The sequence below is a fragment of the Salmo trutta genome, chromosome 24, assembly GCF_901001165.1.
Source record: "Salmo trutta chromosome 24, fSalTru1.1, whole genome shotgun sequence".
Classification (NCBI taxonomy): Eukaryota; Metazoa; Chordata; class Actinopteri; order Salmoniformes; family Salmonidae; genus Salmo; species Salmo trutta.
In genome coordinates, this window is record NC_042980.1 from 32,343,260 (window position 1) to 32,360,297 (window position 17,038).

At 41.1% G+C, this 17,038-nt stretch overlaps 1 protein-coding gene across 1 annotated transcript in view; it reads left to right on the plus strand.

Moving 5' to 3' along the window:
* Nucleotides 1–6,862, plus strand: part of LOC115161126 (anosmin-1) — a 75,293-nt gene extending 68,431 nt beyond the window's left edge. Inside the window, exons 10-14 of the mRNA XM_029711882.1 lie at nucleotides 1,420–1,508; nucleotides 2,622–2,793; nucleotides 3,053–3,270; nucleotides 4,279–4,420; nucleotides 4,657–6,862. Coding sequence (XP_029567742.1) covers nucleotides 1,420–1,508; nucleotides 2,622–2,793; nucleotides 3,053–3,270; nucleotides 4,279–4,420; nucleotides 4,657–4,712 — 677 coding nt within the window. The 3' untranslated portion in view covers nucleotides 4,713–6,862. The remainder of the gene's footprint in view (nucleotides 1–1,419; nucleotides 1,509–2,621; nucleotides 2,794–3,052; nucleotides 3,271–4,278; nucleotides 4,421–4,656) is intronic.
* Nucleotides 6,863–17,038: the final 10,176 nt, after the last annotated feature.

Consider the following 17,038-nt stretch of genomic DNA (forward strand, 5'->3'; position numbering starts at 1 on the left):
GAGACCGGAGAGAGAGATAAGAGAGAGAGAGAGAGAGGAGAGAGAGAAGAGAAGAGGAGAGAGAGAGAGAGAGAGAGAGAGACGAGATGAGAGAGAGAGCAGAGAGAGAGAGAGAGAGAGAGAGAGAGAGAGAGAGAGAGAGAGAGAGACACGCAGAGGGAGAGACTGACACTCAGAGGGAGAGACTGACACTCAGAGAGGGAGGGAGAGAGACTGACATGCAGGGAGGGAGAGAGCGCGAGAGAGACATCCATCCATCATGGGCAGGTAGCCTAGTAGTTGGACTAGTAACCGGATTGTTGCAAGATCGTATCCCTGATCTGACAAGGTACAAATCTGTCGTTCTGCCCCTGAACAAGGCAGTTAACCCACTGTTCCTAGGCCATCATTAAAAATAAGAATATGTTCTTAACTGACTTGCCTAGTTAAATAAAGGTAAAATCTAACACTGCCACGCTGCTCTATAGCTGTTTTCCATGTTCCTTTCCTTGTTTTCTATACCTCTGTCAGCTCCGGCTACGCATATCTTGTTTATTTTCTTCCCATTTCCTGCTTCCCTGTAATTCCTCTCTTCTGCTTCCAAACTGCTGGGAGCCTGTGTGCGCCAGATCCGTGTCGAAACCTTCAAAGTCCTCTTTTTATCTCCCGACCGCAATCGAGGCCCCTGCCAAGGGCTAACACAGCATAACTCAATTATTAATGGGAAAAGTATAATTTCACATCGGAACGCACACAGCCGGATGAATAATAATTCCAGTAAAATGACAGGGCAATGGGAGCATAAACAGCACTGATTAGCCAATGAGGCACTACTATGTAGTAATGAAGTGAGCTAGGGCCGGGGCCAGGACCGGTTCACCATTGCTGAGGGATAGGCCTTACAATGCCACGTTTCGCTGATGAGATGGTTAAATAGAAGTGTCTACTTTTAGCAATGAAGAAGCTGTTGTATTTCATTCCATTGTCCTCCAAGTGTTGCTGAATCTCCTCTAAGTCAGTTTGCACCTCAATTCATGCACCTTCGTTGGAAAGCGAGGTAGCGGCAGTGATCCCTTCCATTTTGAGATAGTTAAACAACACATTTACGAAAAATATTTCAATGTACGCACGTTTAGTCAAATTCAACCCCCCCTTTTAATTTCTTATTTTATTATGTTGATAATGTTGAGATGAGCCTTTAGAAGCGTATTTTAATGCATTATGCCAGATACTGTCAGAGGATCTGTTAATGGATCTGATAAGATCAGGCTGATGGTGTGACAGTAATAGAGTACTTAAACAGTCTGACTGGGTGTTATTGTAAGAACATTTTATCCAACAAGCATGTATCATGTCTGATGATGGCTGTGTCATCGGATCCTTTGTTGTAGTTTTGGCACCAGGTCAGTGACGACCTCTTCTCTCTCTTTCTCCTCCCAGACCCTTTGGTGAGTCGTTACCATGTCCAGTGGATGCCTGAGTACTGCAGCCATAACGAGACCAGAGGACCAGAGAAATCAGTCACGCAGGTCAGTCCCATCCCCCAAATCATCGTTCTATCAAAGTAAACCTCATCAGTCCAAGTGTCGGTGGCTGTGTAGACCCATGACTTGATGTACAGCTCAGTGGTATGCAAATCGCCCACCAACCTCTTTTGTCTGGCGTTCTGAAAAGGCATGTTGTCTAAAGAAAAGGACCCCACTCAGCGCCTCAGTCCCGTTGTGTAGCTTTGCAGCAAATCAGCAACTGTTGTTTTGGTTATGACTCAGTTGGTGTGGTCAAAAGTGGTGCGCTGCCCAATAAAACACATTTACTAAAACAATATTTCTGGGAATGGGGGACCATGCACTCCCAGAATGAGAACATTGGATGCTGGGTGCGTGAGTGTGGTGGGGGTTGTGTGGTGCTGGTTGAACTCAGGGCTGTTCCAGGATGGCATTGGCCTAGCAATCAACACATTCTTCAGGGAGCCCTTCTCTGGTTGCTTGGAAATACACATCCTTTTTCTATAGATTCCTGGGAAGGATTCCAGCACAGCGTTGGTCTACGTCTCTTGTGTGCAAATATGGCGCCTTGGTTAATTTTGAATCATAGCTTTTGCATATAAGAGAGAATACTCACACACACCCACTATTAGTGTAGAACTACATTATTACAAATGAAATATCTAATTCCAGCCACTCAGCAGGAAATGTTCACATTTTCTGGATAAAGGGACACAGGAGGCGAATTTTAGGTCAATAGTTAATGTCTGAAACAAGTCTGCGGCATTAGAATGCTGCTAAGAATTCCTTAACATTGAGTTGACATGTCATCTTCATTTCAAATTATCCCCAAAATGTACTCTTGGTCCTTTGTTTTTATTAAGTGTCCCCTTTATATTTGTGTTACACTTGGAACCCATAAAAAGGATATCATTTTGCATTGTAGTTTGAATGGAGGACTAGTGGATTAACCCCTAACACATGACTGTTCAAAGTGGTTCAGTAATGTGGGCCATGTTTAAGGGCATAGGGAGGGAATCTGATCCTCTCTTGCCTCCATGGATTTCATTATCTGTGGTGGTTCTCAGGGACGTGACCTGGGCGACATTATGTAAAAGTCACCAAGTCTCTGAACGTTTAATGTGTTTCTTGGCTCAGGAGAACTATATCAACGTCCCGGGCCTGCTCTTCTCCTGCAAGTACAAAGTCACCGTTCACATGCTCAAGTCCAAGAGGCGCGCCAAGGATGAGAGCGCCACCTTTCTCACCCCGTCCTGCGCCACCATCAGGAACAAGAGCCACAAACACATCCCCTGTCCTGGGGAGGGAGGTGAGTCAGCTGCCCAGTACAACCAGTTCATGTTATGCTGATACTCTGATTCTCATTTAACATTATGTCTGACTACAAGGCTCTCCACATGCTAGTTGAAAGAGGCATCCTCTCATATTATGGTACAAGTAGACTATTGCCTTTTTTTTTATTTACTGTGACTAATTTCTTACCACACCATAGAATGTATATTAAGCCAAGAACACATGTCCATCAGACAAGTATTTTTCAACATCTTTATTCCCATCTCTCGCTGCAGCCCCAGTTCCCAAAGTGTTGGCTAAGCCAGAGAATCTGACGGCATCCTTCTCCATCCACGAGGGAAATATCACAGGCAACTTCCTGTGGCGGGTGTCACGGGTCCTGGCCCATCAACGAATCACAGGCTTTCAGGTCACCTGGGCAGAGGTCACCACAGAGAGTCGACAAAACAGCCTGCCCAACAGCATCATCTCCCAGTCCCAGATCCTGCCTCCAGTAAGTCTGTTTCATTCTATTATTTTCAAGTAAATCTATTGTTCCTGTGACAGAACTTCTTATTTGGAAAGTTACATGCAGTCCCTTCAGAGTAGGTTATACCAGGACATGGCTCTTTGCTGTAGGACACAAAAGATTAGCAAGGAAGGGAAATGTATATATTCTCGGGGAAAATATATTGTATTTTTCCCGAGCTAAAGAATAAGCTCCATCTTCAGCATTTCATTATACAACGCCTGCCAGGAGTGGAGGAATTTTAAGGATACAAATGTGTTGTTCTCTTTACATGAATAACGAGATAAGCAGTGGTGTGCAGAGAAACCGAGAGAGATCTGAGGGAGGGGTGTGTCCTGCTAGAAGTTCTCATCCTCCTGTGTGTCATCTACCTATCCTGCTTCCTCTTTCATCCGGTTTTACATAATCTATCAACAACACGTTTGGTCTGTCTTCTCCGCCCAGCGAGCTGCTCGCAGCTCTGAAAATACAAACACCCATAACTACAGTCAGTTTGTCAGGAAGGGAAAGAGAGAAAACAGGATGTGTCTTTATTTACCTGAATTGAGAGCAGAGGGTGCATGGGGTATAGCCCAGGTAACCCAACAGCTAATTCAACATGGTAACATCAGAAGGGACTGAAACTCTAGACTTCTATGTAGAGAAAAAAAACATCTGGGGAACAGAACGGTTTACTACCTTGAATTACAAACCAAGTGAATGCATTGAACAACAGTCTGTATGTGAGAAAGGTATTCAGACCGTCTTGGAGGACAAATTGACGTTGATACAACATTGCTGTTAAAATCCTTTACAACTGTAGAAAAGGTTCCACAAAAAAAACACATCTTTAGTGTGGGTTCTTAAGAAAAATAAGCAATTTTCAATCAGCTTCAATTTGTCCTTGGAAGTGGTTGAATACCTCTCATATGCTGAGTGTCATGTGAAAGATTGTTTTCTACAGTGGCACCAACGATGGTTAATTGTCTTCTCTTGTGCTGTTAACCCTTTCAGGACCATAATCTGCTGGTGGTGTCTAATCTGCGACCAGCCACGTACTACAGACTGGAGGTCCAGGTGATAACGTCAGGAGGGGAGGGTCCTGCCTCCGTCAAGACCTTCCAGACCCCCAGTGTGTTACCAGTCCTGCAACACCGTAAGTACCAGCTACTGACCACTGATCAATTGTTGCTCTCCTCTAGTCAACTACCGGGCTGTGTTCAGGTGGTCTTAAACAGAGATACCGTAGCTCATTGGTGCTGTAACTCTTCAGTGACATCTTTTGAGGTCATCTGATGAGTATGTTTCTTACATGATCACATAATCCTTTTGATCATTATTCTGAACTTTCATTAGAAACTGATATTGACATGTTTTTTGTGTGTGTTGTAGGACCCAGACTCAGGCAGCACCATCCACACCAGAAGCTCTCAGCAGAAAGACATTGAGACCCCTTGGCCCATCAGACCCAGTTTGGCCGTAATCAATGTCTCACAGCACCTTCACCCAGGGAGGGAATTCGGTGTGGAACCACACAGCAGACCATGAACTCTGACCCCAACCCATGTGATATGGGTTCACCTTCAGGCTGCACAGAATATGCTTTCCCCTCACAGTCCTTTCTGATTCAACCCACTGACTGGGCTCTCTGCACCATACAGTCAGATACATAATCTTATGTAGGACTTTTCTTTAGGACAGGTTGGTTCATTCTCCCGTTATTTCACTGAAGGCTTTGTGGGACAGAGCCTAAGATGGTTAAGGAGTTCTCAAACTGTTTTCATCCAATAGAACCAATTACAAAGCAACAGTATATTATCAATTCCAATTGTGTTTCATTAGATAAAATAACTCAAAGGTTGTTAGATTAAAAAAGGCCCAGAGAAAATATTGTTTTTACCATGATATTCAAGCATTTTGTTTGAATATCATGGTAACTTAATAGGGTTGGGCGGTATAAATACATATTATCAGTATGATTTTCCAATACAGTCGATATCATTTTATTGTTTTTAAATACATTTTAATATTAGTACTTTTTAAATTAATACCTGCATTCAACTTGTGCACTAGGTAATAGATACAGCAGATCGTGTTCATCATTTCACCTGTTAGATGATTTTTCATTATGAAGCTTAAGGTACTAGTTTCTCAAAACAGCTGTTTGAGCCAGTCACGTGTGTTTGTTTACACAGAAGCACAATGAGCAAAATAGGAGCTTCGTGAGGTAAGTCACTCCTGCAGCGCAACTTAAGCGAGGTGATGAAATTCTGTACTAATGTTTGCCAGCTAAATATCTTATAACTATTAAGTTAACTATCTAAGATGTGCCAAATAAATTCTTTCCAGTTTGGTTTTGCTAATTTGCTAATCTTAGCTAAGTGGCTAACGTTAGCTTGCAAGATCAAGCTTCTTGGTAAACAGCAGCAGAGACAAACCCCTCCTGGATTATGATTCCTGCTGTCTAATATTTGTTTTATGCATTCTGCGTTTTGTGACACTTTCATAACGTTATGAGCTAGGTTGTCTGTTTTAGTAGTAAATGTTTGCATGCGCTCGTTAGCATTTACCTAACATCCGCTATGAGGATTCCTTAGTACTTGTTAGCATTTTGTTAACATTCTGGTAAACTACATGTGTTGGGCTTTAAAAAAAACAATTTGTTAAAAATAGCAGCCATTTTGTGCACTACCGGTTATACCGTGTATCCCGGGATGCCACAAGCACGGTATGGAAGTCTGGATACCACCCAACCCTAGTAACTAAATTAAAGACACTTGAATAACAGTGGGGAAAATGCCATACAATTGTAAAACACAATCATGTATTCATTGAGAAAGGAGCGTTGAATTTCACCTATTTATTTTGTTTTACCAAGTAAGTAAAACGATGTCCCTTAGGCATAATGGAATAATGGAACTAAAACCAGTGTAGTTTAACCCAGAATACTTCTCATAGTATGTTGCATGTAGAAGTACATTCAGTGCTTGACTTGGGCAGGAGCTCACCAGAGCTGAGTACCGGCACCTCAAATGTTCTACTGCTTGAGCTCCTGTTCCTCTTATAGAATATTAGCTCAAAAGTATTGTGGAGCTCCTGCACCTAAATATAGACAGTACCAGCACCCAAAATGAGTACCAGCACCTATTTCCGTCCAAGTCAAGCACTGAGTATATTTGATTTTAAACTGTAACTGAATTACTAGCTTCAACTTGAATGCTTGTAATGGTTTTGCATGTCAAACGTGAGTGTTGTGTAGGCATAAATACGTCTGTGTTACCTCTAATATGTTAACAATATTTCATTAACAGAGAATTATATGGGGAATAATATGTCATGTTTATTAATGAAATTATAACTGTGTGGAAATGATGGAATTGTATGTTATTGGCTGTAGAAATATTTGTTGTGGAACAGTCAGTGAATGTCTATATTTATTTATGTATGTATGTGTGTGTGTGTTTCAGTCTAGAGTTTTTGAACCGGCAAAACATCTTGTAAAGACATTTTGTAAAAATGGAATTGTAAATATAGTCTCATGTTACATGTTATTTTTCCATGGTAGAAACTGTTAAGTAATAAAATAATCCTTAACCTATTCCTTATGCTTTTCCTGCTTAATTGAAATTACTATGAGGAATGAGGAGTCAATATGAAATAGGGTATATTCTCTAAACATTGGACTCTTTGGCAGATGCTGGTGCTTATGTTGGCTGTGTATTCCATAATGCCAGACTCTAACACAGCATATTCACTGATCTACCCAGGAGCTTGAGACATGCACTCAAACAGTCCAAATAAACAGGTCATTCAGAGCTTACCAGCAAGCCATGGCTGGAGTTTGATGGCCTGGACATAATACTCTCCTTTAGACTACAGTATTGTGCCCTGCCAGTTAATTCAAGTGTACTGTTAGTATTTGAACAGCTTTAAATCCTTATTTTCTCAATCCCTTCACTTTTCCAATATGCTGTGGAATGTTGACTTTATTTCACGTAAATAAAGGCTGGTGTGCGAGAGAACGCAGTATATGAAAGCGACCAAAATGAGGATGGTATGCCAGATGTTTGAGGTGTTTTCCTTTTAGTTTTTATAATGATCATAACTCACAGATGCTATTGCTACTTAGGGATCCTCCCCTTTAAAAAAAAAAACACCTAAAATGACATACCCAAATGCATATTCTTACCAAATTGTATATACAGTTGAAGTCGGAAGTTTACATACACTTACGTTGGAGTCATTAAAACTCGTTTTTTAACCACTCCACAAATTTCTTGTTAACAAACTATAGTTTTGCCAAGTCGGTTAGGACATCTACTTTGTGCATGACACAAGTCATATTTCCAAAAATTGTTTCCAGACAGATTATTTCACATATAATTCACTGTATCACAATTCCAGTGGGTCAGAAGTTTACATACACTAAGTTAACTGTGGCTTTAAACAGATTGGAAAATTCCAGAAAATGATGTCATAACTTTAGAAGCTTCTCATAGGCTAATTGACATCATTTGAGTTAATTGGAGGTGTAAGTGTGGATTTATTTCAAGGCCAACCTTCAAACTCAGTGCCTCTTTGCTTGACATCATGGGAAAATCAAAAGAAATCAGCCAAGACCTCAGATTTTAGACCTCCACACGTCTGGTTCATCCTTGGGCGCTATTTCCAAATGCCTGAAGGTACCACATTCATCTGTACAAACAATAGGTCGCAAGTATAAACACCACACGCAGCCGTCATACCGCTCAGGAAGGAGACGCGTTCTGTCTCCTAGAGATGAAAGTACTTTGGTGCGAAAAGTGCAAATCAATCCCATAACAACAGCAAAGGACCTTGTGAAGATGCTGGAGGAAACGGGTACAAAAGTATCTTTTTCCACAGTAAAACGAGCCTTTTATCGACACATCCTGAAAGGGCGCTCAGCAAGGAAGAAGCCACTGCCATAAAAAAAGCCAGACTACGGTTTGCAACTGCACATGGGGATAAAGATCATATTTTTTGGAGAAATGTCATCTGGTCTGATGAAACAAAAATAGAACTGTTTGGCCATAATGACCATTGTTATCTTTGGAGGAAAAAGGGGGAGGCTTGCTGAAAAACACCATCCCAACCGTGAAGCACGGGGGTGGCAGCATCATGTTGTGAGGGTGCTTTGCTGCAGGAGGGACTGGTGCACTTCACAAAATAGATGGCAGCTTGAGGAAGGAAAATTATGTGGATGTATTGAAGAAACATCTCAAGACATCAGTCAGGATGGGCTGGCAGATAGCCTGGTGGTTAGAGTGTTTGACACGTAACCGGAAGGTTGCAAGATCGAATCCCTGAACTGACAAGGTCGAAATCTGTTGTTCTGCCTCTGAACAAGGCAGTTAACCCACTGTTCCTAGGCTGTCATTGAAAATAAGAATTTGTTCTTAACTGACTTGCTTAGTTAAATACATGTAAAATAAAAAAGCTTGGTTGCAAATGGTTCTTCCAAATGGACAATGACCCCAAGCATACTTCCAAAGTTGTGGCAAAATAGCTTAAGGACAACAAAGGTATTGGAGTGGCCATCAAAAAGCCCTGACCTCAATCCTATAGAAAATTTGTGGGCAGAACTGAAAAAGTGTGTGTGAGCAAGGAGGCCTACAAACCTGACTCAGTTACACCAGCTCTGTCAGAAGGAATGGGACAAAATTCACCCAATTTATTGTGGGAAGCTTGTGGAAGGCTTACCCAAAATGTTTGACCCAAGTTAAACAATTTAAAGGCAATGCTACCAAATACTAATTGAGTGTATGTAAACTTCTGACCCACTGGGAAAGAAATAAAAGCTGAAATAAATCATTCTCTCTACTATTATTCTGACATTTCACATTTTTTAAATAAAGTGGCGGTCCTAACTGACCTAAAACAGGGAGTTTTTACTAGGATAAAATGTCAGGAATTCTGAAAAACTGAGTTTCAATCTATTTGGCCAAGGTGTATGTAAACTTCCGACTTCAACTGTACATGTAGGTAGAGTTATTCAAATGACCATGCGTAGATGACAACAGAGAGTAGCAGTGGTGTAAAGAATAGTCTGGGTAGCTATTTGACTCAGGAGTCTAATGGGGTAGAAGCTGTTTAGAAGCCTCTTGATACCATTTGAAAGGAAACACTTTGAAGTTTGTGGAAATGTGAGATGAATGTAGGAGAATATAACATATTAGATCTGGTAAAAGATCATTCAAAGAAAAAAACATGCTTTTTTGTTGTTGTACCGTCTTTGAAACGCAAGAGAAAGGCCATAATGTATTATTCCAGCCCAGACGCAATTTAGATTTTGGCCACTAGATGGCAGCAGTTTATGTTCTTGCCACAATATGGACTTGGTCTTTGCATTCCAGGTGACTACCTCATGAAGCTGGTTGAGAGAATGCCAAGAGTGTGCAAAGCCGTCATCAAGGCAAAGGGGGGCTACTTTGAAGAATGTAAAATATAAAGTATATTTTGATTTGTTTAACACTTTTTTGGTTACTACATGATTCCATATGTGTTATTTCATAGTTTCATGTCTTCACTATTATTCTACAATGTAGAAAACACCCCAAAAATAAAGAAAAACCCTTGAATGAGTAGGTGTGTCCAAACTTTTTACTGGTACTGTATATATACATATATGTTTGTTTGTTTTTTACATGTAAACACCTTACCGGACTGGCCAAGTGTGTGGCCTGATTCAGTTTTACATAGCCTGAACATCCTAATGTTGGATTGAATGACCCAACATGTTACTCTTGGCTAGCCCTTTTGCCCCTAGTAATGTCACACTGCTGTTTTAGACCACATATTCTAGTTTTCATTTCATATACACAACTGACAGACAGTGGATTAGCTCTCCCACAGACTGCCAAGTGTTCTGTGCACATGAGTTTTATAATGCCATGGCCTCAAGCTATTATCTATTTCTGTTTACTAACGCAATATCATTATCAAAAAGTATGAACATTGTACTGTTTTGTAGTATATTAAGATTCATGTACTGCGTATTACCAAGGCTTCAGTCTCCATTGCCATGCCTATGTGTGTGTTTCAAGTATTGTTTGTCTCATGCAAAAGTACAGTGAAATGCTTAACTTGCACGACCTTCCCAACAATGCAGTATTCAAGATCAAAATTGTATAACTAAACCAGGAGAAATAAGAGAGGAAGCTAAATACGGGGTCCGTGCCAGTACCACAATTACAATGTGCAGGAATACTGGAGTAGTTGAGGTAGATAATAACATGTAGGCAGGGATTAGGAGTTTGTGTGTGCGTGTGTGCGTGCACACGTTTGTGTGTGTGTGTGTGCGCACTGTGTATCTTTAACCGCTTCCTCTGTGCCAACAGAGGCCCTAGAAGTCTAGACTGTAGACGATTGGCCGTTGCCCCTCTAAGGATGTCCACAATTCCAAATGGTCAAGACCCAGCACATTCTACAGTCAGCAGCTAGCTAATTATTCTGAACCCTGCCTTACATCCCTTCAGGCCCTCTCTCTTTCTGCAGTAGGTCAGTGGCTGTGCTAGGGCAGTGGCTGGCCTTTCTCCTCTCAGGATGTTGTTTATGTATAGCTCTAGTATATCACAAGAGATTAGTTCCTCTATCCATGGACGCTAATCCTCCACTGTGCTGCTCTATGCTTCAGGAGCCTGTCCAGTGTTTAGCCAAGGCCTCCTTTCTCTGTGAGTCAGACCAGCTCCCTTTCAGCTTTTCACAGTCCTCTCCACAAACACACCAAATACCACAGCCCTCAAATGTGAAAACATCAAAACAAAGGCCTCCCATCTCCTTTGAGCCATGCTGCACTAAAGTCCAAAGTCTCCGAGGACATAAAATGAATAAAAACTGCAACAACTAAATAAAAGTCTTGTTGTTGGACACAAAATCTTTGTCTCGGTCACTACAAGCCCAGAGTTTATTCACTTTGTATGACATTACAAGCCCGTTGTCCCAGCCTGGGGGATATTGTTTTCCAATTCAAACATACTTTGGTAAACAATATTATCCTTTTGGACTGCTTGAATAATCACGGTCAGTCAAATATTTATCCTTCTGTTCGCTGACATTTGTCTTTTTGATTAACCCATCAGAGTCTAAGCCCTGGGGAGGTTCTACTAAAATATACGGAATTGTTTTAAGGAGGTCAAATCAAGGATCATTTAGTTATTTGATTTTGAATTTTAACATATCAAAAAGTGATTTGATGAAAGATTTTTTTGGCCTTACTGCTATTAGCTCATACAAACGCATTGAATGACAGATTAACTACATGAAACAACAGATAGTCCCAAAAAATATCAAAAGGAAGTTTGTTCTGAAGTGTCTATCCTATATCTAAGAGATATATGAAAGATCAGTTAAACATTTGTATTTAACCCCATATTTTTGTTATTAAACAGTCTCCATATATACACTACATGACCAAAAGTACGTAGACACCTGCTCATTGAACATCTCATAAAAAATCATGGAAATTAATATGGAGTTGGTCCCCCCTTTGCTGCTATAACAGCCTCCACTCTTCTGGAAAGGCTTTCCCCTAGATGTTGGAACATTGCTGCGGGGACCTGCTTCCGTTCACCGAGAAGAGCATTAGTGAGGTCGGGGCTGATGTTGGGTGATTAGTCCTGGCTCGCAGTCGACGTTCCAATTCATCCCAAAGGAGTTCGATGGGGTTGAGGTCAGGGCTCTGCAGGCCAGTCAAGTTCTTCCACACCGATCTCGACAAACAATTTCTGTATGGACCTCACTTTGTGCACGGGGGCATTATCATGCTGAAACAGGAAAGGGCCTTCCCAAAACTGTTGCCACAAAGTTGGAAGGACAGAATAATCTAGAATGTCATTGTATGATGTAGCGTTAAGATTTCCCTCACTGGAACTAAGAGGCCTCGCCCAAACCATGAAAAACAGCTCAAGACCATTATTCCTCCTCCACCAAACTTTACAGTCGGCACTATGTATTTGGGCAGGTAGCGTTCTCCTGGCATCCGCCAAACCCAGATTCATCCGTCGAACTGCCAGATGGTGAAGCATGATTCATCACTCCAGGGAACGCATTTCCACTGCTCCAGAGTCCAATGGCGGGGAGCTTTACACTACTCCAGCCGACGCTTGGCATTGCGCATGGTGATCTTAGGGTTGAGTGCGGCTGCACGGCCATGGAAACCCATTTCATGAAGCTCCCAACTAACATTTATTGTGCTGACATTGCTTCCAGAAGCAGTTTGGAACTCAGTAGTGAGGGGGTGGCAGGTAACCTAGTGGTTAGAGCATTGGGCCAATAACCGAAAGGTTGCTAGATCGAATCCCATGAGCTGACAAGGTAAAAATCTGTCGCTCTGCACCTGAACAAGGCAGTTAACCCACTCGGCCGTCATCGTAAATAAGAATTTGTTCTTAACTGACTTGCCTGGTTAAATAAAAAGTGAGTGTTGCAACCGAGGACAGATGATTTTTGTGCACTCGGCAGTACCTTTCCATGAGCTTTGGTGTGGCCTAACACTTCACTTAAAAACTGAGCACTTGTTGCTCCTAGAAGTTTCCACTTCACAATATTTGCACTTTCAGTTAACCGGGGCAGCTCTAGCAGAGCAGAAATTTGACGAACTGACTTGTTGGAAAGGTGGTATCCTATGACGGTAAGGCCATTCTACTGCCAATGTTTGTCTATGGAGTTTGGCTGTGTGCTCGATTTTATACACCTGTCAGCAACTGGTGTGGCTGAAAAAGCCGAATCCACTAATTTGAAGGGGTGTCCACATACTTCTGTATATATAGTGTACTTCCATTCATTTTTTCAACTGGTACCGGAGTACCTTCAGATGAAACAACCAACCTGTACATGTTTGTGAGAGTCTCACCTTTGCACAGAGTGGTCATAGTTTGTAGGCCAAACTGTGCGGACGCTGCAGATTATTTTGTGAGAAGACCAATTTTTGGGATGTCTCATGGTCTGACAAACAGCACTGTAGCTCTGTCACCTTTCACCGCAGATGCAGAAGTGCGACATTTGTGGATGAGGTCAATTGGATGCATCCAATGCAAACTGACTGATGTTTATGGGGATTTTTTTAGTATGCTAATTAGATTTGCGCGCGGGTGCGGACTTCGACCTTAGGGGGTTATTAAAATGGGGTATATAAAACACTAACTCCTTTCAGTGGAGAGTAACAATTTCCAACACATTTCCTCTGACCCCTCGGCACCCATTCTGCAGATTAGTGCACTGAGCCATGCTTCGCCCATTATCAAATCTACAGTAGAATAACCATGTCGTAATGCATGCATACACCCTGACAAAACAATATCAGCCATACCTCATAAGGAATGATGGTTTTCATGCCCTGCAGTATTGCAGTGGTGTAAAGTACTTAAGTAATTATACTTAAAGTACTACTTAAGTAGTTTTTTTGAGTATCTGTACTTTACTATTTATATTTTTGACAACTTTTAATTTTACTTCACTACATTCCTAAAGAAAATGATGTACTTTTTACTCCATACATTTTCCCTGACACCCAAAAGTACTGAATGCTTAGCAGCACAGGGAAATGGTTCAATTCACAGACTAATCAAGAGAACATCCCTGGTCATCCCCACTGCCTCTGATCTGGCAGACTCACTAAAGACAAATGCTTTATTTGTAAGTGATGTCTGAGTGTTGGAGTGTGCCCTTGGCTATACATAAATTTAAAAAACAAGAAAATTCTGCTGTCTGGTTGGCTTAACATAAAGAATAAGAAATTATTTATACTTTTACTTTTGATACTTAAGTATATTTGAGCAATTACATTTACTTGTGATACTTAAGTATATTTAAAACCAAATACTTTTAGACTTTTACTCAAGTAGTATTTTAGTGGGTGACTTTCACTTTTACTTGTGTCGGTTTTAATAAAGTATCTTTACTTTTACTCAAGTATGACAATTGAGTACTTTTTCCACCACTGCGGTATTGGGGTTGGGGCCCTCTAATATAGTACTCTTGCTAAACAGTAAATCCCCATTCATTAAATTTTTTTATTTAACTAGGCAAGTCAGTTAAGAACAAATTATTATTTACAATGCCGGCCAAACCCGGACGACACTGGACCAATTGTGCACCGCCCTATGGGACTCCCAATCATGGCTGGTTGTGATACAGCCTGGAATCGAACCAGGGTCTGTAGTGTGGCCTCTAGCACTGAGATGCAGTGCATTAGACCTCTGTGCCGCTCTGGAGCCCATTGTCACTCGTCAAGTTACAATTATGATTGGTAATCTTAATGAGTTGAATGCGCACATGTCTATTCCCATGTGAGTTCCAGGTCAGTTCCAATGCCATTGATGGAGCGTGGTATTCTTTTTAGATCACAAACATCTGGAACAATTCCATTTCCATTGGATGCTTATGAATGGTTGGACTGGAATATATTGTCTGAGATTGATGCAAAGTAACTTGAATGTTGTTCTTTCTCCATTAGAGCAGGCAAATGTTGCTGTAATGTTGCGTGCTGGTGGGAACTCTGACCTTGCCCAGGGCTGTGGGGTGTTTTTGGTTAGATTCTGGTTGAGCAGGACCAGGCTGGGGAGGTGCAGATGAAAAACCTTCTGTCAGGCCGGGAGGATGCTCAGCTGTAGTCTAATGAAGACCAGAACACGTATGGACGTATAGAGACTTCACTACATGCCTGGCAGACATTATACAACTGTAAGACAAAATAATATGTCTGCGGAGAGGGTTGGCAGAAATACCAAGAGGGGGCACTTAAGAAGTAAGCTTAAGAATGTATTGTGGTCATGCCAGGATTCGATGACCTTCCGATTTCAAGAGTTTTCATGTATGTAAGGCACTCTGTCACTGCAGAAACACACAGAAAATAAGTATGTTATACACAGAATACTGTATGGAACCGAAAGGACACATGGAAAGACACAAAAAAATGATAATACATGTCTATCTGAATTCCCTTGACCCTTGGATAGCTCCATATTCAGAACTCAGCACACTTGTTGAGGGTATTGGTTTTTGTTGAGACTGGCTACATTTTACAAACATTTTGGGAACGTTATCGGTGTTGTGCAACCCTATTCTATAATCACCCAGGTGATCCACCTCCTTGTGGGAGCAACACTTCTCGCATTTCAGCCACTATCCTAATTTGTCGAATTATAAACACACGATGTCAGGAGGATCTGCCATTGAGTTCCTCGGGGTCAAAGGTAAACAAAAGGTCAATTGAGTTCCTCAGATTTAGGGTCAAAGGTAAACAGGAGGTCCACTGAGATCTGACTATGTGTTTACTAAGAAGGCCTCCACTTAGAAATCATTATCCATATCCATCAATGACCTCGTACCCCTTCACATCGACTCGGTACTGGTACCCCGTGTATGTAGCCAATTTATTGTTACTCATTGTGTATTTATTCCTTTGTGTTATTATTTTTCTGTTATTTCTATTTTTATATCTCTGCATTGTTGGAAAAGGACCCGTAAGTAAGCATTTCACTATTAGTCTGTACCTGTTGTTTACGAAGCATGTGACAAATTCAAATTGGATTTGATTCTCTTTTAGCCAAACATCCTTCTCCACTAATATACAACATACATGGTGAAGAGAGATCAGTTTGAAATCTATCATCCAGCCGAGTTAGAGATGTTTATAATCTCCTTGGATTAGGACTAATCCCTTTAATGCTCCTTCCTGGGAATAAACAAATATTGACCAATGTGACCTGCTCATAATTGATGAAGTTAGGAAGGCCCTATTGGTCTATTAGCTAAGTATGCTCATATCCGCTTCAAACATTTGTCACAGTTGCATTCAAATATTGCCAATAAAGGACATTCTGTAAATTCCGAAATGTGTAATGCTATGTGAAAGTTAGGATTATGTGTAATGATATGTGAAAGTTAGGATTATGTGTAATGATATGTGAAAATTAGGATTGTGTGTAATTCTATGTGAAAGTTAGGATTATGTGTAATGATATGTGAAAATTAGGATTGTGTGTAATTCTATGTGAAAATTAGGATTATGTGTAATGCTATGTGAAAGTTAGGATATTGTGTAATGCTATGTGAAGGTTAGGATATTGTGTAATGCTATGTGAAAGTTAGGATATTGTGTAATGCTATGTGAAAGTTAGGATATTGTGTAATGCTATGTGAAAGTTAGGATTATGTGTAATGATATGTGAAAGTTAGGATATTGTGTAATGCTATGTGAAGGTTAGGATTATGTGTAATGATATGTGAAAGTTAGGATATTGTTTAATGCTATGTGAAAGTTAGGATTATGTGTAATGATATGTGAAAGTTAGGATATTGTGTAATGCTATGTGAAAGTTAGGATATTGTGTAATGATATGTGAAAGTTAGGATATTGTGTAATGCTATGTGAAGTTAGGATTATGTGTAATGATATGTGAAAGTTAGGATATTGTGTAATGCTATGTGAAAATTAGTTTAGGTAAATGGAAAATGTGATTTGATTAAACTCAGGTTACAGCCACGAGTCATGGAATCCTTGACCCTTGTCACCATGTAACAGTTGCCTAAAGCTTTAGGAGTGACTAGTGGCCAGGGAGGCAACTTTAGATCTAGTGTTTCCTCTCTCTCCTCTGAAGTCAGTGACCGGACCCCGGGTCAAAGAGCTGGACGGTAGCGGAGCCTCAGAGGCAGGTCAGAGGTCACCGTCCCCCCAGAGGACAGACACTGCAGCCGTTGAGGGGGAGGGCAGGGCAGGGGACTCTGGGGCTGGGGGCTCGGTGACAAGGAGCCG